The sequence below is a fragment of the Heptranchias perlo genome, chromosome 22 (genome assembly GCF_035084215.1).
Source record: "Heptranchias perlo isolate sHepPer1 chromosome 22, sHepPer1.hap1, whole genome shotgun sequence".
In the NCBI taxonomy this organism is placed as follows: Eukaryota; Metazoa; Chordata; class Chondrichthyes; order Hexanchiformes; family Hexanchidae; genus Heptranchias; species Heptranchias perlo.
The window spans coordinates 20,864,589-20,886,121 of NC_090346.1; the positions used below are offsets into that span (position 1 = coordinate 20,864,589).

At 39.0% G+C, this 21,533-nt stretch overlaps 1 protein-coding gene across 3 annotated transcripts in view; it reads left to right on the plus strand.

Annotated features, from left to right (window-relative positions):
* Window positions 1–21,533, plus strand: part of LOC137340580 (katanin-interacting protein) — a 205,922-nt gene that overhangs the window by 87,466 nt on the left and 96,923 nt on the right. For all 3 annotated transcript variants that reach the window (XM_068003118.1, XM_068003119.1, XM_068003120.1), the window contains exons 10-14: window positions 72–250; window positions 923–1,032; window positions 12,731–12,833; window positions 17,923–18,147; window positions 19,406–19,543. In XM_068003118.1, coding sequence (XP_067859219.1) covers window positions 72–250; window positions 923–1,032; window positions 12,731–12,833; window positions 17,923–18,147; window positions 19,406–19,543 — 755 coding nt within the window. The remainder of the gene's footprint in view (window positions 1–71; window positions 251–922; window positions 1,033–12,730; window positions 12,834–17,922; window positions 18,148–19,405; window positions 19,544–21,533) is intronic.

The following is a 21,533-nucleotide window of genomic DNA, read 5'->3' on the forward strand; positions in this document are numbered from 1 at the left end:
GCATATCTATTTTCAAACATTTAGTTTCAGTGTAGTTAGTAATTAGTAACAAATCCTATTCATCTTTTTAGTGCAAGAATGTCATCAAGAGAGGATACTTTCTGCTGCAAGAAGGACTATATGCCAGGTGAAGGATACTGAATTATCTGCTTCAAGTGTCTTTCAAGCAATGCAGAAGGAAAACGCAGATGTACTGAAGAACATAGAAAAGCAGAAATCAATAACAAAAACACCCATATGTTGGCAAACGGTATGCAATGACAAGAAAAAAATGAATTGTAATAAGTTTTGAAGCACATGTTAAAGAAAAGTTTCTTGGCAGCCTGGCAGAAATTCTTTAAGCCTTTCCTGCTCACGAGCTACCAAGGTTGTGCACATTACAATTTACATTTAATGTGAAGAAGTTTATCACAATTGGGAATGAAGTTCGGCTGAACCAAATCAGCCATCCTTCAGAGGAAGGAAGCGATACCATCTCGTTGTGTGGGTTCCAGATTTCCTACTAATTCTATTTCATAATTGGATTAGGGATGTCCTGTACAGATTTCCCATAGAGTGCTAAAGTCTATTTGCATTTGAATGTCTGATATGCCTTAGGATAATTTTTATGCTCTAAGTGCAGAGCTTCATAAGAAATGAAAATATTATTGTTGCAATAGGATTTCCTATTCTGAAACTTGGTTGAAGCAATTTATAGGAAGGTGTACATTGCAATAGCCCTGAAAGTGTTCAGTTCAGTTTCCTGGAAAAGCATCCTATTCCCAACCAACTCGCATTCATTAGGACAAGAATTATCAAAAGTAATTTTAAAGAAAGTACAACAAAAATGTTGGATTTTGGATGATTTGGACTACATTATTTTATTGAGAAGTTCTTTTGTTGAAAACTAATGTTTCAGTTATTCTGCTGTTTCACTATTTAGCTTTTACCTTCAGAACCGGCAATGAATGGCACACTGCAGTGTTCATCTGTATCAGTAAGGCAGAATATGATCAATAAAGCTGTTGAACGAATCAGCCTTTTGGAACCAAGGTAATCTCACGGGTTCATTAAGTACCTGTCTATAATCTAGCTATATTTGGTCAATTTGCATATCCTATTTGTGCTATTTGGCTTCCAGCCATCACATTTTTGTCACCCTTTTTTATATCAGCTTTTTGCATTATAAATTCCTGTATCCACATTTATAGTGGAAGATGCATATGTAAATTCATCACAGTGCAATCTGGCCATTGGGTTTGCACAAATCTCTCAAAATGCTTTTAAAAATTTTTTTCATCACCTTTTTCCTCAGTAGCTGAAGTGCCTAATGTCCAAAACATGGGTTTAACCATTCCTTCCTTTTTACTTGAAGATCTCAATCTCTTCCAAAAGCCTAGGCTTAGAGTTGATATGTTTGCCCATGAGCATGTACAATGTACCTAATTTCCCAGGATGCATCTGTACTGTACAGTCAGCTGTACTGAGAAATATTTTTTCTTTAGCTTCTATCAGTTTCTGCTAAAAGGTTTTTCAAAATTATTTGAAGAAAAATTAAAAGTGAGATAAAGGGGTAAATCCTGTAGGGAGAAAGGAGAAGGGGGTCGCTGGAATGAATACAGGAAATTGCAGAAACTTGTTAATAAGGTGAACAGAGATGCCTGAAAAAAGCATAGCAGCTGAAGCTAAGCAAAAACAGTGACAAATGTTCAGTACTACAACAGCAAGAGGGCAATCAGAGAAGAGGTGAGAAACCATAAAATGGACTTGAAACTGAGAATAAGTACAAAATAATGAATATTGTGAATGACTACTTCTTCCAAGTATTAACAAGGGAAGTCATGAGCAACATGCCCTTTCCAAATGTATCCCAAGTAAAATCCATGACTTTGTTATAAAAGAGATGGAAGTCCTAGATAGACTAATTGAGCTCAAAAGAAATAAATCTCTGGGGATACATGATTTTTATGCTAGAGTTCTGAAAGAGACTAGGAACAGATTTGTGAACCACTGAAAATCATAATTAGGAAGTTATTGGACTCTGGGGAATACTAGCTGATTAGCAACAGGCTAATATGCTGCGCATATTCAAAACAGACACTGCATCTGCTGACCCTTTAGTCTTCCTTTCCATGTATAATAATGGAATTGATTATTGAAGAAACTTGAAGATCATCTGTACAACAGTAACCTAGTTAACAGAAATCAGTATGGATTCAAAATGGAACAATCCTGCCTCACCAACCTCCTCAACTTCTTTGAGGAAGTGACAACTCAAGTGACCTGTGTTAAACCCTATGAAATGATGTACGTCAACTTCCGAAAAGCTTTTGACAAAGTTTGATGAGAAAGGCTATTAAACTCAAAGCTGTGGGGATTCAGGGTAAATCTTGGGAGCAGATTTTAAAAAAAAGTCTGGTTGAAAAGTAGGAACAATGAGTTAGAGAAATTGTGTCAGAGTAAGCAGAATGAGGTTAGATACTGAGTAGAGTGCCTCATACCTCAGTGACCACTTCTGTTTCTAATTTACATCAATGACCTGGATTCAGAAACTGAATGCAAGTGGAAGAGACAGCTTAGAAATTACAGAATTAGTTCATAGAATTATGCAGCACAGAAGGAGGCCATTCAGCCCACCATGTCTGTGCCGGCTCTTTGAAGAGCTATCTGAGAGGAGCGGAGCAGAGGGAACGTCCCATAAAAAGGCGGGATTTCAGAGCGCTGAGAACAGCTGAGAGGAGCGGAGCAGAGGGAACGTCCCATAAAAAGGCGGGATTTCAGAGCGCTGAGAACAGCTGAGAGGAGTGGATCAGAGGGAGCTGCGACGGAGTTCGAAGTGACGTCAGGAATCAGAAAGGGACGCGACACAGGGGAGGCACCTGATTGGTGAGTAGGTTCAGGTGAGTATTTCTACTTTTATACAGCAACTAAAGTAAAAAGAAAGGTAAGGTCTGCAGGTCTTATAGAAAGTAGTGTTTTTTTTTAGTGAATCAAGGTCTCCAGTGTAGTTAACATTCTCTAAATTAACAATAATTTAAAGGAGTAAACTCTTGAAAGGGAGTGGTAAGTAGTTTTTCTTTTTTTTTCTCTTGACATTGTAGTTGTTGTTAAGCTAACTTAAGGGTTAAGTCATGGCAGGAGATCCCAGGGCCGTGTCATGTTCCTCTTGTGGGATGTGGGAATTCAGGGATCCTTCCTGTGTCCCTGATTCCTTCACCTGCGGGAAGTGTGTCCAGCTGCAGCTACTGTTTGACCGCTTGACAGCTCTGGAGCTGCGGATGGACTCACTTTGGAGCATCCGCGATGCTGAGAAAGTCGTGGATAGCACGTTCAGTGAGTTGGTCACACCACAGATAAAAATTACTGAGGGAGATAGTGAATGGGTGACCAACAGACAGAGGAAGAGTAGGAAGGCATTGCAGGGGTCCCCTGTGGTCATCTCCCTCCAAAACAGGTATACTGTTTTGGATACTGTTGGGAGAGATGGTTCACCAGGGGAAGGTGGCAGTGGCCAGGTTCATGGCACCATGGCTGGCTCTGCTGCACAGGAGGGCAGGAAAAAGAGTGGCCGAGCTATAGTGATAGGGGACTCGATTGTAAGGGGAATAGACAGGCGTTTCTGCGGACGCAACCGAGACTCCAGGATGGTATGTTGCCTCCCTGGTGCAAGGGTCAGGGATGTCTCGGAGTGGCTGCAGGACATTCTGGAGGGGGAGGGTGAACAGCCAGTTGTTGTGGTGCATATAGGCACCAACGATATAGGTAAAAAACAGGATGAGGTCCTACAAGCTGAATTTAGGGAGTTAGGAGTTAAACTAAAAAGTAGGACCTCAAAGGTAGTAATCTCAGGATTGCTACCAGTGCCACGGGCTAGTCAGAGTAGGAATGACAGGATAGCTGGGATGAATACGTGGCTTGAGAGATGGTGCAAGAGGGAGGGATTCAAATTCCTGGGCCATTGGAACCGGTTCTGGGGGAGGTGGGACCAGTACAAATTGGACGGTCTGCATCTGGGCAGGACTGGAACCAATGTCCCAGGGGGAGTGTTTGCTAGTGCTGTTGGGGAGAGTTTAAACTAATGTGGCAGGGGGATGGGAACCGATGCAGGAAGTCAGTGGGAAGTAAAGTGGTGACAGAAACAAAAGGCAGTAAGGGAGAGTGTACAGAACATGATAGGACAGATAGTCTGAGAAAGCAGGGCAAAGACCAAGGGAAGTCTAGATTAAACTGCATTTATTTCAATGCAAGAAGTCTGATGGGCAAGGCAGATGAACTCAGGGCATGGATGGGTACATGGGACTGGGATGTTATAGCTATTACTGAAACATGGCTAAGGGAGGGGCAGGACTGGCAGCTCAATGTTCCAGGGTACAGATGCTATAGGAAAGATAGAGCAGGAGGTAAGAGAGGAGGGGGAGTTGCGTTCTTGATTAGGGAGAACATCACGGCAGTAGTGAGAGGGGATATATCCGAGGGTTCGCCCACTGAGTCGATATGGGGAGAACTGAAAAATAAGAAGGGAGAGATCACGTTGATAGGATTGTACTACAGACCCCCAAATAGTCAACGGGAAATTGAGGAGCAAATATGTAAGGAGATTACAGACAGCTGCAAGAAAAATAGGATGGTAATAGTAGGGGACTTTAACTTTCCCAACATTGACTGGGACAGCCATAGCATTAGGGGCTTGGATGGAGAGAAATTTGTTGAGTGTATTCAGGAGGAATTTCTCATTCAGTATGTGGATGGCCCGACTAGAGAGGGGGCAAAACTTGACCTCCTCTTGGGAAATAAGGAAGGGCAGGTGACAGAAGTGTTAGTGAGGGATCACTTTGGGACCAGTGATCATAATTCCATTAGTTTTAAGATAGCTATGGAGAATGATAGGTCTGGCCCAAAAGTTAAAATTCTAAATTGGGGAAAGGCCAATTTTGATGGTATTAGACAGGAACTTTCAGAAGTTGATTGGGAGAGTCTGTTGGCAGGCAAAGGGACGTCTGGTAAGTGGGAGGCTTTCAAAAGTGTGTTAACCAGGGTTCAGGGTAAGCACATTCCTTATAAAGTGAAGGGCAAGGCTGGTAGAAGTAGGGAACCTTGGATGACTCGGGAGATTGAGGCCCAAGTCAAAAGAAGAAGGAGGCATATGACATGCTGGGATCAAGTGGATCCCTTGAAGAGTATAGAGATTGCCGGAGTAGAGTTAAGAGAGAAATCAGGAGGGCAAAAAGGGGACATGAGATTGCTTTGGCAGATAAGGCAAAGGAGAATCCAAAGAGCTTCTACAAATACATAAAGGGCAAAAGAGTAACTAGGGAGAGAGTAGGGCCTCTTAAGGATCAACAAGGTCATCTATGTGCGGAACCACAAGTGATGGGTGAGATCCTGAATGAATACTTCACATCGGTATTTACGGTTGAGAAAGGCATGGATGTTAGGGAACTTGGGGAAATAAATAGTGATGTCTTGAGGAGTGTACATATTACAGAGAGGGAGGTGCTGGAAGTCTTAACGCGCATCAAGGTAGATAAATCTCCGGGACCTGATGAAATGTATCCCAGGACGTTATGGGAGGTTAGGGAGGAAATTGCGGGTCCCCTAGCAGAGATATTTGAATCATCAACAGCTACAGGTGAGGTGCCTGAAGATTGGAGGGTAGCAAATGTTGTGCCTTTGTTTAAGAAGGGCGGCAGGGAAAAGCCTGGGAACTACAGACCGGTGAGCCTGACCTCTGTAGTGGGTAAGTTGTTAGAGGGTATTCTGAGGGACAGGATCTACAGGCATTTTGGAGAGGCAGGGACTGATTAGGAACAGTCAGCATGGTTTTGTGAGAGGAAAATCATGTCTCACGAATTTGATTGAGTTTTTTGAAGGGGTAACCAAGAAGATAGATGAGGGCTGTGCAGTAGATGTGGTCTACATGGACTTCAGCAAAGCCTTTGACAAGGTAGGTTGTTACATAAGGTTAAATCTCACGGGATCCAAGGTGAGGTAGTAGAGGGTTGTTTTTCAAACTGGAGGCCTGTGTCCAGCGGTGTGCCTCAGGGATCGGTGCTGGGTCCGCTGTTATTTGTTATTTATATTAATGATTTGGATGAGAATTTAGGAGGCATGGTTAGTAAGTTTGCAGATGACACCAAGATTGGTGGCATTGTGGACAGTGAAGAAGGTTATCTAGGATTGCAACGGGATCTTGATAAATTGGGCCAGTGGGCCGATGAATGGCAGATGGAGTTTAATTTAGATAAATGTGAGGTGATGCATTTTGGTAGATCGAATCGGGCCAGGACCTACTCCGTTAATGGTAGGGCGTTGGGGAGAGTTATAGAACAAAGAGATCTAGGAGTACAGGTTCATAGATCCTTAAAAGTGGAGTCACAGGTGGATAGGGTGGTGAAGAAGGCATTCGGCATGCTTGGTTTCATTGGTCAGAACATTGAATACAGGAGTTCGGATGTCTTATTGAAGTTGTACAAGACATTAGTAAGGCCACACTTGGAATACTGTGTACAGTTCTGGTCACCCTATTATAGAAAGGATATTATTAAACTAGAAAGAGTGCAGAAAAGATTTACTAGGATGCTGCCGGGACTTGATGGTTTGACTTACAGGGAGAGGTTCGATAGACTGGGACTTTTTTCCCTGGAGAGTAGGAGGTTAAGGGGTGATCTTATAGAAGTCTATAAAATAATGAGGGACAAAGATAAGGTCGATAGTCAAAATCTTTTCCCAAAGGTAGGGGAGTCTATAACGAGGGGACATAGATTTAAGGTGAGAGGGGAGAGATACAAAAGGGTCCAGAGGGGCAATTTTTTTCACTCAAAGGGTGGTGAGTGTCTGGAACGAGCTGCCAGAGGCAGTAGTGGAGGTGGGTACAATTTTGTCTTTTAAAAAGCATTTGGACAGTTACATGGGTAAGATGGGTATAGAGGGATATGGGCCAAGTGCAGGCAATTGGGACTAGCTTAGTGGTATAAACTGGGCGACATGGACATGTTGGGCCGAAGGGCCTGTTTCCATGTTGTAACTTCTATGATTCTATCTAGTTAATCCCACTCCCCTGCTCTTTCCCCATAGCCCTGCAAATTTCTCCTTTTCAAATAGATATCCAATTCCCTTTTGAAAGTTGCTATTGAATCTACTTCCACCACCCTTTCAGGCAGTGCATTCCAGATCATAACAACTTGCTACGTAAAAAAACAATTCTCCTTCTCTGTCCCAATGGCTTTTCTGCCAATTATCTTAAATCTGTGTCCTCTGGTTACTGACCCTCCTGCCAGTAGAAACAGTTTTGCTGTATCTACTGTATCAAAACTGCTAATAATTTTGATCACCTCTATTAAATCTCTCCTTAACTTTCTCTCCCCTAAGGAGAACAATCCCAGCTTCTCTAGTTTTTCAACATAACTGAAGTCCCTCATCCCTGGCACCATTCTGGTAAATCTCCTCTGCACCTTCTCTAAGGCATTGACATCCTCCCTAAAGTGTGGTGCCCAGAATTGGACACAACTCCAGCTGAGACCTAACCAGTGATTTAAAAAGGCTTAGCACAACTTCCTTGCTTTTGTTTTCTATGCCTCTATTTATAAAGCCGATGATCCCATTTTTTTAAAAAAACTTCATCAACATAGCCTGCCAACTTCAAAGATTTGTGTGTGTGAATCCCCTGGTCTCCCTGTTCCTGCACCCCCTTTAAAATTGTATCATTTAATTTATATTGTCTCTCCTTATTTTTCCTTCCAAAATGCATCACTTCACACTTCTCTGCATTAAATTTAATCTGCCATGTTGACCCGTTTCACCAGAAATTCAGGAGAAACTTCTTTAGGTAAAGAGTGATAAGAATGTGGAACGCGCTACCACAAGGACTAGTTGAGGCGAATAGCATTGATGCATTTAAAGGGAAGCTAGATAAGCACACGAAGGAGAAAGGAATAGAAGGGTATGCTGATAGAGGTAGATGAAGTCGGGAGGAGGCTCATGTGGAGCATAAATGCTGGCATAGATCAGTTGGGCCAAATAGCCTGTTTCTGTGCTGTAGAATCAATGTAACTCAATGCAACCAATCTGTCTATGTCCTGCTGAAGTCTGTACTATCCTCCTCACTCTTTATTATATTTCCAAGCCTTGTCATCTGAAAACTTTGAAATGATCCCCCTATACCCAAGTCCTGGTCATTAACATATATCAGTTGGACAAGGTATATAAGTGGGCAGAACTATAGCGAATGAAATTTAATGCAGACAAATGTAAAATGCTGCACATAGGAAGAAAAATTAGACAACATACGTACTCCATGAATGGTGATGAAGTACCTAAGGATGATGCTGAATGAGTCTTGGGAGTCTTAGTTGACTTGACAGTAAACATGTCCAACCAATTCAGAGCAGCAATCAACAAAGCCAATAGGATGTTGAACTACGTAAAATATCTTATCAGTGTATAAACTGCAGTGTTTTGCAGGAGAAATTGCGCAAAAAGAAAATGTTTAAATACAGGATAATTTTCATAGTATCTAAATACCTACTCCCTATGATTCCATTTCAGTCTCACTATTTCCTTAATTTATATTTAATCTACTTTGTGTAGAAGTATCCTTCAATCAGGGTTATACGGTGCATAATACAATATACAATGCATTTTACAAGATGGCCACCTAAAAGTTTCTTTCAAATTACTGCTTTTTTAAAAAAGCTTTGTAATAGTTTTAAGCTCACTGTACTCCACATAAGTATATTCTATACCTTATTATTGGTGATATCAGTACTCTTCACTAGGTATAAAATCGCACTCTGCTAAATGTAAAAGTTAATTTGTTGCTATTTTTAAATGGTTAAAATGGGAACTTAATTTCCCCAACCAAATATCCTGGTATACAGCATTTTGAAAATGTTTTGTGTGCATGTTCATTGAACCCAAAAAGTATTCAGCATTATTCAATATGCACACTGATATCAATGCATGCTCCAGTTTTTTTAAAAAAGCGTGCAATTTAATGAAATATGTAAATAAAGATTAATGTTGATTCCCCTCGGCGTCACAGGAACCAGTGAAGAATCCACTCTAGTGCAGTGCTTGTCAGTGTCCCAGCATTTTCTCAGCTTGGCCCTCATATGACGAGCTCTATTGGGCTTAGCATGGAGAAATTAAGAAAGTGTGGCCAAAAAAGTTAGCCGTTTAGAAAGGTCATAAATGTTTCCTTTGTATATTTCAGTCTTTCCAAAGGTTGTTTGGGGTACAAGATTTCAGTAGCTGGCAAAATAAATGTGGAAGCAGGAAACAGAGTATGTCAAAAATAAATGGATGGCACCAATATGACATCTGGTTGGGGGGTGGAAAACAGTTAACAAAACAAAAATGTAGGAACTTGTGGGCAAATGATGGAGTGACAGAACACTTGATACACCTGTTTGATGATTCGCAAATGGAGGTCCTGCTGCATGAGGTGGATGTGAAGAGGGTTGCCTATTTGGTACTCTGGCACCATCCCTAGAGGACAGCAGTATAGTACACTTGGAGATGGTGGGGGGGGAAAACAGTTGAGGAAGGAAACAACATTGGGTATCACCAGTAGAGCTATCCCTATGATACAAGTTGGCTGCAGGTGTCCTTGCAGCAGATAATACAGATCTGCAATTGGCTCCATAATGGGACAGAATTTGCTGGCAAAATAACAACGAGTTCACAACACAAACGGTTATTAGTGTGTAAAAACATCCAGCAATTTACGACAAGGCAGTGATACGCCGTGAGTTGTGAATCGCCACAAATTGCTGGACGATTTGCGTCGCTTTGCCGTTAGCCTCGCGAAAAGCAAAGCTCGCCATCACCCTCCCTGTGGCTTTCAAGAAATTGCTGGATTTGCGCCGTAAATATAAATTAAACTCGCCGCAGCAAGTTGGGGCTAGTATTTCACGACGTAAGGATCCTTTTAATGACGAACATACAAACATATGAATTAAGAGCAGGAGTAGGCCATTCGGCCCCTCGAGCCTGCTTTGCCATTTGATAAGATCATGGCTGACCTGATTGTGACCTCAACCCTACTTTCCGGTCTACCTATTAAAACCATTGACTCACTTGTTAATCAGGAATCTATCTAACTCAGCCTTGAAAATATTCAATGACCCTGCCTCCACCGCTCTCTGGGGAAGGGAGTTCCACAGACTCACGACCCTCGGAGGGAAAAATTTCTCCTCATCTCCGTCTTAAATGGGAGATCCCTTATTTTTAAACTGTGGCCCCTAGTTCTATTCTCTCCCACAATGCATCTACTATCTCTGCAGCCACTTCTTTTAAGACCCTAGGATGAAGTCCTTCAGGACCTGGGGACTTGTCAGCTTTTAGTTCTAATATTTTTTTCAGAACCCTTTCCCTGGTGATTGTAAATGTTTTAAGTTCCTCCCTCCCTTTCACCTCTTGATTCACAATTATTTCTGGCATGTTATTTGTATCCTCTACAGTGAAGACAGACGCAAAATATCTGTTCAATTCATCTGCCATTTCCTCATTCTCCATTATTATAATGGAATTGTATGCTTTTTCTTTCAATTTGATACTATCTTTAACTGGTCTCTCGCTTTCTCCGTGCTGTTTATATCCCCGCTCTGGCCTCGCTCTTTCCCGCCATTCGACAACTGAGATTTATATTTCTGCAATGCTAATCGACCTCAGAGGCCCAGAAGGGGAACAGTTGAAACTGTGGAGTCTCACTCCTGCAGGTAGTAAATTGTTCCTAGAGATTTTTGTAAAAATTTAATTTTTGCCTTGCTTTTCCTTTGTCTCTCTTTCTCTCTTAATCCAATCTTTCTTTCTTTATTTCTCTTACAGTATCTATTTTGACTCTAATTCACCCTATTTCCTTTCCGCCATTGGCTCTGTTTCTTTCTCTATCCTTACTTAAATTTCATTCGTTAACAAGATAGACTATTGGTCCCGGATCCCAGATGCCCCCGTTGATCCATTTATCAACTTGCACTTCCAGCAATTTGCGGTGGAAAATTAATTGGAGCTGAAGGGTGAGGACAAATATCCAACTGTTCACTGCGAGATGCTGCCGTGCTCCAGAAAATTCTGGGCCAATGGTTCCAGTAATGTCTCTGTTGCCTGCTAATTTCTCTAGCATGCATTCTTACATCTTGTATCATGTCAACCAATTTGGGGCTTAACCAATTTGGGGCTTATCCAAACCAGCCTCTGTCATTAGTTTTACCGCCACTTGCCATCCACCATGGGAGTCTGCAATTTGCACCCAGATGTGTTCTAGCTCCGCGATGTCCTGTAAAAGTTGATATTGGAAGAACTCTTTCTTGTGCCGGCTTTTTCATCTATTTCTGTTCTGCTGGAATCCTGTAAATGCTTCACTTGCTGTCCACTTTCTGATCATTTTGTGAACAATAATACTGTTTTTTGGAACATTTTATGAATAAACTTACCATAATGAGTAAACAATTGTCTCCTCAAAAATGATTCCAAAAATATGTGCATATTAATTTCTTAAAAATTTTAAATTTAAAAATATCTGAGAAACTGCACTAAAAGAATTGGAAACATTACAACAGTCTAAGAGCACCAAGAAATTGCACCAGGTATTAATTTAAATATTCTTGCATGTGTTCTGTGGTATTAATGAGGCTGTAGCATGAAACATGCACTAGCACATGAAGTGCAGCTGGCTGGAAAAACTTTTTGATCCTCACAACTGATGCAGCCGATCAGAAAATCTACCACATAAACTCTTTAAAAAAAAAAATCAAGTTTTAACAAAATAAATACACTCGGTAAGTGACTTAATTTGCTCTGATCAGTGTGAGTGGCAGGTTCATAAATCTAATAAATTTGGGTCTATTAATATTTGTAGCAGCAATATTTAGTAAGATGATTTTTATGGCCTCAGTAGCTTGAATTTGTTTAATGCTACTGTGGAATATTTCAGAACAATGGAAAAGCATTTTAAGATGTCATCAGTAGGTGGGAATTAAGTGGCTGATGGGGAAAGTGCCTGGTTGCTATTATAAATGACACAAATTTTGAGAATTCCAAATAAATGAAACTTTTTTTTGGCCACAGGGGCTATCTTTCAAAGCAGTTTGCAAATCTAACTTTGTTCCTTTTCATGTGATTTTGTAAAAGAGCTGTAAAAGTTTGGCAGGGGGTGAAATGTAAAACTATCCATGTATAAGAATATAGTGCTTGTGGAGCATGTTATATACAGATTTTAACTTTTTAAGCCTTTTTTTAAAAAAAAAAATTGCACCTCCAAAATAAGTTCCATACAAACTACTCAGAGCCTACATGGGATAGAAGCAAGATGCCATACTGGAGGCCATGACATAATCATTTTTTTCTTCCTGTTGGTGAAGACACCTTTCAGTATAAAACATGATCAATTGTTTCATTGAAAATATTGGCACTGTCGTGACTGCATTTAAAGTATTTATCTGTGGTCTTTTTCCGCAAGATGTCAAACAAAAGTGAACATAGTAATAGACCGTATTATATTTTACAGAAATAGTCTGTTAAAAATAACTAAGCTGACCAGAAACTACACGTTTCACTTTATTTTATAGAAGCAACACTATAAGGAGACAATTAGTAATTTTTTATATTTGTTTAAATACAATTTCTAATATATTTGCATTTCCTTGTGCATCAAATCTTTTAATACTCTAGTAATTATTATTGAGCTTTGCTTCAGTCGTGGAGTTTCCTACTCTACTTATAATTGTGTTTCTATTACCTGTGTATTTTATAGTCAACAAAAGAAGCTTCTGAAAGTATTGGAGAAAATTGAAGATCCTTCCAGTGACAGTTCAAGTAGATGTTTCTTAAAGGGAAGAAATGCACTAGCTACTGAGGTGAATGACCTTAAAATCTTTCACATTGGAATGCATCATTATGTTACTATGCAACTGCAATCATTGAGTTTTCTTAAAAGTAAAAATTTGAAGTCCTACCAAAAGCATATCCACATAAAGCTTATGTAACTTCATTGCCTTGGGTACGCTGGCTTCCTCAATTGAGGAGGTTTGTATTTAATTCACTATAAGTAGATTTTATAATTAGCCCTGCAATAAAAAAAATCTGCAATTAGGACATGAGTTAATTATACTGGAATGCATTGTTTAACACCATTGTTTACATACATATTATTGTGCAATGAATTGTGGAGCACATAATCTAGAACCCACCTGGATACCAATGAAAGATGTTTTATTTATTCCAGTCAGTTTGAGAAATTTGTCGTGCAGATTAGCTTAACTCAAAACTGTGGGATGTAAATTTTTAACTTTACAGTTCTAAATGATTAAATTTATAGGAAGTACTGTGTCTATCCTATATCCTTTGACTTGCCACAGTGTGCCTCATACATTTAGGGAAAATATGTTGACCCAGTTTTTTTTTATTCAACGTGACCAATGATAATCCATATTTCTATGAATTGCATCCTCCACCCACTGCTGGAATGATTGTGCATCAGGTCACGTTTGCTGCAAAAAACCACAAGAGGACCACCACCCTTTAAGACATTTTGTGGCATCACAATACCCAAGTAACCTTATTTGACCCATCCCATGCAATATATATGGTTCTGCACCACTCTGAAGCATGAGTTTGTTTTTCTCAGCACAGATAAAGATATCCCATTGTTTGTGAGTACTTCACCTTCACAAAATTTAAAAGTTGGTTGTGGCAATGTTGAATATTTCTTTGAGTTTTTAAAAATTATTTTTCTTGGTCAAAGGAAGGTGCAGTTATTCTGCATCACTGACATACAGCTACCATACATATCAGATTCAATCACTGTAAAGTGATTTCAGACCTTTTCGGTGCTTTGCCTCAACGCAGTCTCTGGTATTGTCATCAAAGGACAACTTTGGCATCTGTGATGATGTGATCGGCTCCTCAGATGTACTAAGTGGGACTGACCAGACTGTAGGACATCCTGCTCTAGTGGCAGCTGATACTGAATGTTACAGTTTCACAGGATCGCAGATGCAACAGATTGGGACAAGTTGGCGGAGACCCTTTTCAAGGCTGTCTCAACCGATAGCATCAAGAATTTCCTTGAACTGAGGTATTTCTCGGGTAAGGAAAAGTAACCCTTCATCACTGAGGGATTGTCACCAGTCAGTTAGCCATGTACAGAACCTTTGAGATATTCCTGGACTGGCAAGAAGTGGCAGAGCCTCCCATTCTAGGACTTGTCTAAAAGCAGCCCTTTTGTGATTTTTGGCTGGGGCGCAATGGCAATGTACAATCATCATCCTATTCTGGGATATGGACTGCAGAATTCTTACTGCAAGCATCCAGTAAGACCAGTTCCAACCATTCCCCAACCAGTGAAGAAATCTGTACACTTGTGCTCCTGTAAGAGCATTAGTCCTTCCACTTGTAGTATAACATTTATTCTTAAATATAGACAACAACCTAGCTCCATCCGTATTAAAAAGCTGCCAGTTCAGCATTTCATGATCCTAATGCATCAGATGTTGACAGATTATGTTGTAGCTTCTAACTTTGCTGCTAAAACTACAGATGACACTACTCAATTGGCATTATCCAGTACTACATTTCAGTTGTGGTGCTGGATAATGCCACTTCATTAAGAGATCATTCTCTGGTGTCATTTATGAGAGCAGTCTGGAAACTAAATCCAGATAGGCCATCTCTCATCCCAAACTAGTTTGTATTGCACAAATTTAACATCCCTTCCTTTTCAAACCTCTTAGAACCTGCAGTCTGAAATATCTCATAAAAAAACCACACGTTTGGTAACTGGTTTCAGCTTGCAAAGTCAATGAAATCCAGGTACTAGCTTTGAATTAGCATTGATTGATTTGGCTTTATGATTATGCAGTACTTAAGGCACACCCAATGTTCTGCCTAAGGTCAAGAAATTGTGATTGTGAAGTTTATGCCCCCAACCCCATTATAAAATAGAAGCTATAAAAACATTTTCACTGCATGAATGCTTAGAGGACTTGAGCTTATTACATAGACTAAACCAAATTCCTGCATCAATCTGAACAGTTATGTTTTATGTGGTCCTTAGGTACTTGGTAAGATAAAGTCTTGCCAGGAAATTTGTTGAATGTTTATTACATTACTACCATCTAGAAAAAGTGCCAAACTAGTGAAAGATCATTTCACCCTGCCCTTAATCACCTGATGTGCTTTGGCATCTTGCTGTACTCTGGTCTGTGCCCCCTCCCCGGCTGGGCTTACTTTGCTTAATAGCACTAGGGATACAGGACACCATGTTGTTCTGAGAGATTTTCCCCTAACCTTCGCCACCACATCTAATTTCCAATTAAAAGGCTGTATCTGGATTGGATAAACAATTTTTCTAATCAGAAAATTGGGATTTCATTAAAAAACTGATTATTTTTATAACTGACAGCGCGACTGATCATTCACAAAGCCTGCTGTAACTTCTTATTTATAAGCTCCATCCCTGTCCAATATTAAACTGGCAGTTAGCAAGTTGTATTCTGTACTTCAGAGTGCCATGAAAAGGGTGGCACTGATGTTCACCAAACAGGCACACTGTGACAGTTGTGCATTCTGGAATTTGCAATCCACTATGTCATTAGCCATTTTTTTTTTCAGAGAAGGCCCAGGTTACATAATGGAAGCTCTGGGAATGTGGCAGAATGTAAGTCCCAGGCCTCAGAAAAAGGGTTAGGCCTTTGCAAGAAACATTTTTGGAAGCATTTTTAATGTACTTTGGCTGACTTTATCGATAAGTTTAGTGCTTTTTTAATAATTTTTTTTAATGTAATTTTTAGCTGTGCAGCATGGGCTTTGTGGGGAACCAAGATACCCACTCAAAAATCTTGTTCAGGTATTTGATTGGTTCTGGGGTAATTGCTGATCTGGAGCTTTGGGGGAAAATAGAGTGAATGATTTGATTGGTTTCAAGATTGTCGATTAGAAGTTTTTCTTGCCTGATTAATGAGTGGAAGCAGATTTTGATTGGCATACCTTTAATCAATGGGTTATTTGAGTAAATATGTTAACTCAGTAGATGATGATTATTTGAACCAGTCATGATTTTTGAGGTGTGATGCCTTTGACGTGTGATTCCCTATGGCATGTGCTAGATGCAGAACTTTGAATTATATGGATACTGTCCTTTTTCCAAGAAATGTCTTTGACTAAAACAAATTGTCACTCCAGGATGGTATAGGCCCTTACATATTGCATGAGAGTGGTAAAGGTGACATGGGGATGCTTCTGACTAAATGATGTCATAAACCAGGGAAGTCTTCCCTATGTGATATTCTCCCCCCCTCCCCCACCCCGGTTAAGTTAATGTGGCCCAGTGCCAAACCACTGTAGTGATGTATGGAAGATGTTCGTTAGCAGAATGCAAACAAAACAAGATAGGCCATTTAGGACTGAGAGGAGGAGAAATTTCTTCACTCAAAGGGTGGTGAATCTTTGGAGTTCTCTACCACAGAGGGCTTTGAAGGCTCAGTCATTGAGTACATTCAAAACAGAGATCGATAGATTTCTAGATATTAAAGGCATCAAGGGATATGGGGATAGTGCAGGAAAATAACATTGAGGTAGAAGACCAGCCATGATCTTGTTGAATGGTGGAGCAGGCTCGAGGGGCTGGATGGCCTACTCTTGCTCCTATTTCTTATGTTCTTATGTAATCCTTTTAATGCCACCACCTTTGTAGCAATTAACATTTGAAACTAAAATCGTGAACAACAACAAACTGAATTGATACTACTTATTGTACTTTGTAAAGATATTTATTTAATAAAGAAAGAACTTTCATTTATTTAGTACCTTTCACGTCCTTAGAACGTCACAAAGTACTTCACAGCCAATAAATTACTTTTTGAAATGTGGTCACTTGTTTTGTAGGCAAACATAGCAGCCAATTTTCATACAGCAAGGCCCCAGCAATGAGATGAATGACCAATTAATCTGATTTTGGTGGTGTTGGTTGAGAGATAAATTTTGTACCAGGACATCGGGAGAACAACCCTGCTCTTCGAATAATGCCATGGAAAGTTATGTTGAACCTTTATTTTAAAAAAACTGGTTCAGCCACAACTGGAGTATTGTGTCCAATTCTGGGCGCCGCACTTCAGGAAGGATGTGAAGGCCTTAGAGAGGGTGCAGAAAAGATTTACTGGAATGGTTCCAGGGATGAGGGACTTCAGTTAATGGATAGACTGGAGAAGCTGGGTCTGTTCTCCTTTAATCAGAGAAGGTTGAGATGAGATTTGATAGAAGTATTTAAAATCATGACTGGTTTAGATAAAGTAAATAAAGAGAAACTGCTCCCATTGGCAGAAGGGTCGAGAACTAGAGGACATAGATTTAAGGTGATTGGCAAAAAAAACAAAGGCGACATGAGGAAAAACTTTTTTACGCAGCAAGGTAGTTATGATCTGGAATGCGCTGCCTAAAAGGGTGGTAGATTCAGATTCATTGGTGGCTTTCAAAAAGGAATTGGATAAATATTTGAAGAGAAAAAATTTGCAGAGCTGCGGGGAAAGAGCGGGGGAATGGGACTAACTGGATTGCTCTTACAAAGAGCCGGCCCAGGCTCGATGGGCTTCCTTCTATGCTGTATTGATTCTATCTTTCACATCCACTTGAAAGAGCAGATGGGGCCTCGGTTTAACCTGTCATCTGAATGACAACGCTTCAAACAATGCAGTACTCCCTCAGTATTGCACTGAAGTGTCAGCCCGGAGACCCAGAATTAAACATTATAGTAAAAGTAAAGTGGATGTTAACTGCAGTTGCACTAGATTCCTGATTTGCAGTAATCCAAAACAAGAACAAGTTTTTGTGGGGTTTTTTATACATATTTCAGTAATGTACAGCTACATTATAAATATGCAAAGTATGAAGCAGTAACATTACTTTCAATTTATAATAGTGAACAAAGTATGCAACTTTTATTTTTGATAGACTCACCAGAGTGTTGGCATGTTAGGCAGCATATCAGTAAAAGACACAGTTTATGTCTCGATGGAAATTCTGTCGAACTGGGGCAACGATGGCAAAGTGGGCTTAACAGAAGTACAGTTTTTTGACCTAAAACATCAGAAGATTTTTGTTTCTCCTCATGATGTTGATATCAGAAATGCTGACTATCCTGGAAACTTGAACTCTTTAGTGAATGGAAAGACTAAGGTAAGCAAAGCTGATCCCTGAAACTGAAGGCACTCACTAGATTTTACACTGGTAAATTATTTTGTTTTGTAAGCCAGTTCTATCATAACAATACCATATAAATCAATTATCTTTGTTTCCATAGACATAATAATTCTTAGTTTGTACGACCCATGTTAATAAATCGATGGAAAATCTCTGGATGCCAAATTGGGTTTGGAACTGTTCCCCCTGCCCCCTCCCCAAGCAGAATTACCTATTAACGACCCTTAGATTAAATTAAAAAGGACATGAAAATGACTGGCTGCTCTGTATTTGGCAGATATTCCAGAATGCTATCCTCCACAAGAAATAGTTTTACTCCTCCTCTCCTATATTATGCATTTTAAATGCTTTCAATGTATTTAGTCATTAAAACCAAAGCAAAACAAAGTGAGCTATAAAAAGAATATTTCTTCAGTAGACTATTAGAAGATTTCTAATTCAGGAGAACAGACAGCACATAACAGCTCATAGGTGGATTGATCATGTTGTATAAATTAGAACATTTCTAATTATACTATTGAATAATATAGTTTTGATCTAGGCTTCGTAATTGCTTATTTCATTAATTAACTGTAAAAGTATAATATAGTCTCTTTAATTCAACATTTTAAAATTAAAATCATAAGATCCTGAGCAGGAAAACAAATTCTATGAGATGGCATCACTCTTAAAAGTCTATATTTAATTTGTCACAAAATATTTGCTGAACCTTGCACTAGCCAAAGAAGGAGATATTAGGAGGGGGATTAAAAGCTTGGTCAAAGAGACAGGTTTAAATGAGAGTGTTAAAGGACGAGAGAGGTGGAGAATTTCATTGTTTTTCTTTTATATTTTCTCAAGTATATGTCAGAAATGATAATATCTAAATTGACTTTCAATAGAAGAAAATATGTTTTGGTAAAGTGTCATGTTTTGGGATTTTTTTAATTATTTTTCCCAGAAAATATAGCCTTTTCTGAATGATTGATAATGCAGTTTAGACTTCAACAATATTCCAAGTATAAATACTGATAGTACAGTGGATTGTAAAATGTACATTATTTTTATTACAGAAGTTTACTGTGAAATAATTGCCTGTTGGCATTCCTCATTGGTTTCTACATTTCTTAATGTCTGTATTTCTGATTTAATTATATTGATCTTTTTGATTTTGTTTCCCACTCTGTGATCATTTTTTCCCAAACAGTCATAGTTGGGGATGTTATTCTGATCTATTCTTTTCCTCTTTTCATAGACCACAAAAGATCGTCACATGTGGACGTGTTCTTTCCACCCACCAGTTCAATTATACTTTGTTTTACGCAGCCCAAACAAGTCGCAGGACTTAGGTATTTCTAAGATCAAGATTTGGAATTATAACAAAAGCCTCAATGTAAGTTGCTTCTGTATTTCTCTTATTTATTTATGTAGATTGCAATAATTGTGTTCTAGAAGGTAGACCTTCATTTCATATAAGATTTACCAGTTAAGAAAAATATATGGAGTATTTAAACGTTAATGAAAACATCAGATGGTGTTTGTGTGGGTGGAGACACAAATCTTGTAATTTTTAAAAACATATAACTAACTCTGATACATAAATGCAATGGAGTAATGCGAATTTTAATGCTTGTTTTGCATTACTACAGAATAGGTAATAGTGCATTACATAATGTATAGAACTTCAACCCGTTGACAGGATACATAAACAAGTAGAATGTAGAACACCAGGAGATTAACGCATTGGATTAGAGCTAAGCTTTATCCTGATTTTTCTTGTGCAGAACCATTAATAGTAATAGAACAAGACATTGCTTATCCTTACTTGAGGTACCAATGTGTGGAACATAAAATGTAAGCTTCTGTAAAGAATTTCTGTAAAGAAAGCTTTCTCTACTATATTAAGACACAAATATTAAAAGTCTACAAAAGATATTCAAACAGATCTTCACTTAAATTTAAAAATTACGGTATGTATTGTAGATTAGAACAAAGTTTAAGACCAACAGATTTTTTTAATGCTGTGGCTTGCTTTTGTTACATACCAGCATGTTTAAGTTTCTGCTTTTAACATTGATAGTAAAAATATTGTACATTTCTTTATTAATGCTTTCTAACCTAATTATTTCCTATGCTTTAAGAAGATTAAGGCTGAAGAGGGAATTATGTTTTATTAAACAGAAACAAAATAGATTTAGTCATAATTATTGTTTCTATATACTATAGTTCTCTATATGTGAATGACAAAATGCAAATTGTGGAAGTATTTGAGAGAATAATAAATGCCGAAAGTATTTTACAGTTCATATATTGTAGCCACTATTGTGATCAATATGAATTATGATGTGGAATAAAGAGACCACAACCAAGTTTGTTACTTCCAAACTTTGTAATAGCCTGATTTATATAAATGCTTACAAAACTGAAAATACTATACATCTTCAGTGCAGTGAGTTCCTGATCTTAATGGGACTCGGGAAGAGTACAGGTGAAGAAAAGTCAGACTGCCTTCAGTAGCATAGTCAGAGGACTGGGAGCAGATCAACCACCCTGTCCTCTCTAAATTAAAAAAAAATCAAATTCTCAACCATAGTAAAATGTTTGCTATGGTTAAGAACTTGATTTACTTTTAAATTTGCAGCAGGCTTTAGAAAATGTACAAAGGCTAGTCATAGAGAAACTCCATAAAATGCATTGCTCTTAATGAGAATATTGTAACCACACAAGTGATTAATATGAATTGTGATATGGAATTAAGATAGGGCGATATGATAAAAGTGTTTAAAATTACGAAAGGATGCAACAAATAGATAGAGGCAGACTTTTCAGTAGTTGAAGGGTCAAGAACAAGGGACCATAGATACAAGATTAAATCTAAGAGATTTAGAACAGAGAGCAGGAGAAAGTTCTTTACACCGAGAGTTGTGACGATGCATGTTACAGCACAGAAGGAGGCCATTTGGCCCATCGTGCCTGTGTCGGCTCTTTGAAAGAGCTATCCAATTAGTTCCACTCCCATAGCCCTGTAAATGTTTTCCCTTCAAGTATTTATCCAGTTTCCTTTTGAAAGTTAATATTAAATCTGCTTCCACCGCCCTTTCAGGCAGTGCATTCCAGATCATAACAACACTGCATTAAAAAAAAGTTTTGTCGTCTTTGGTTCTTTTGCTAATCACCTTAAATCTATGTCCTCTGGTTACTGACCTTTCTGCCACTGGAAACAGTTTCTCCTTATGTGGGATTCATTTCCAGGGTTAGTGGTTAAGGCAGAAATTTAGTCAACATTCAAGATTAGTTTGGATAGGTGGATGAAGCAAAAGGCATATTGGAACAGGGTAGGTGAATGCGTTTGGAGCTTATTAGCTTTTATCTTCCACACAAGC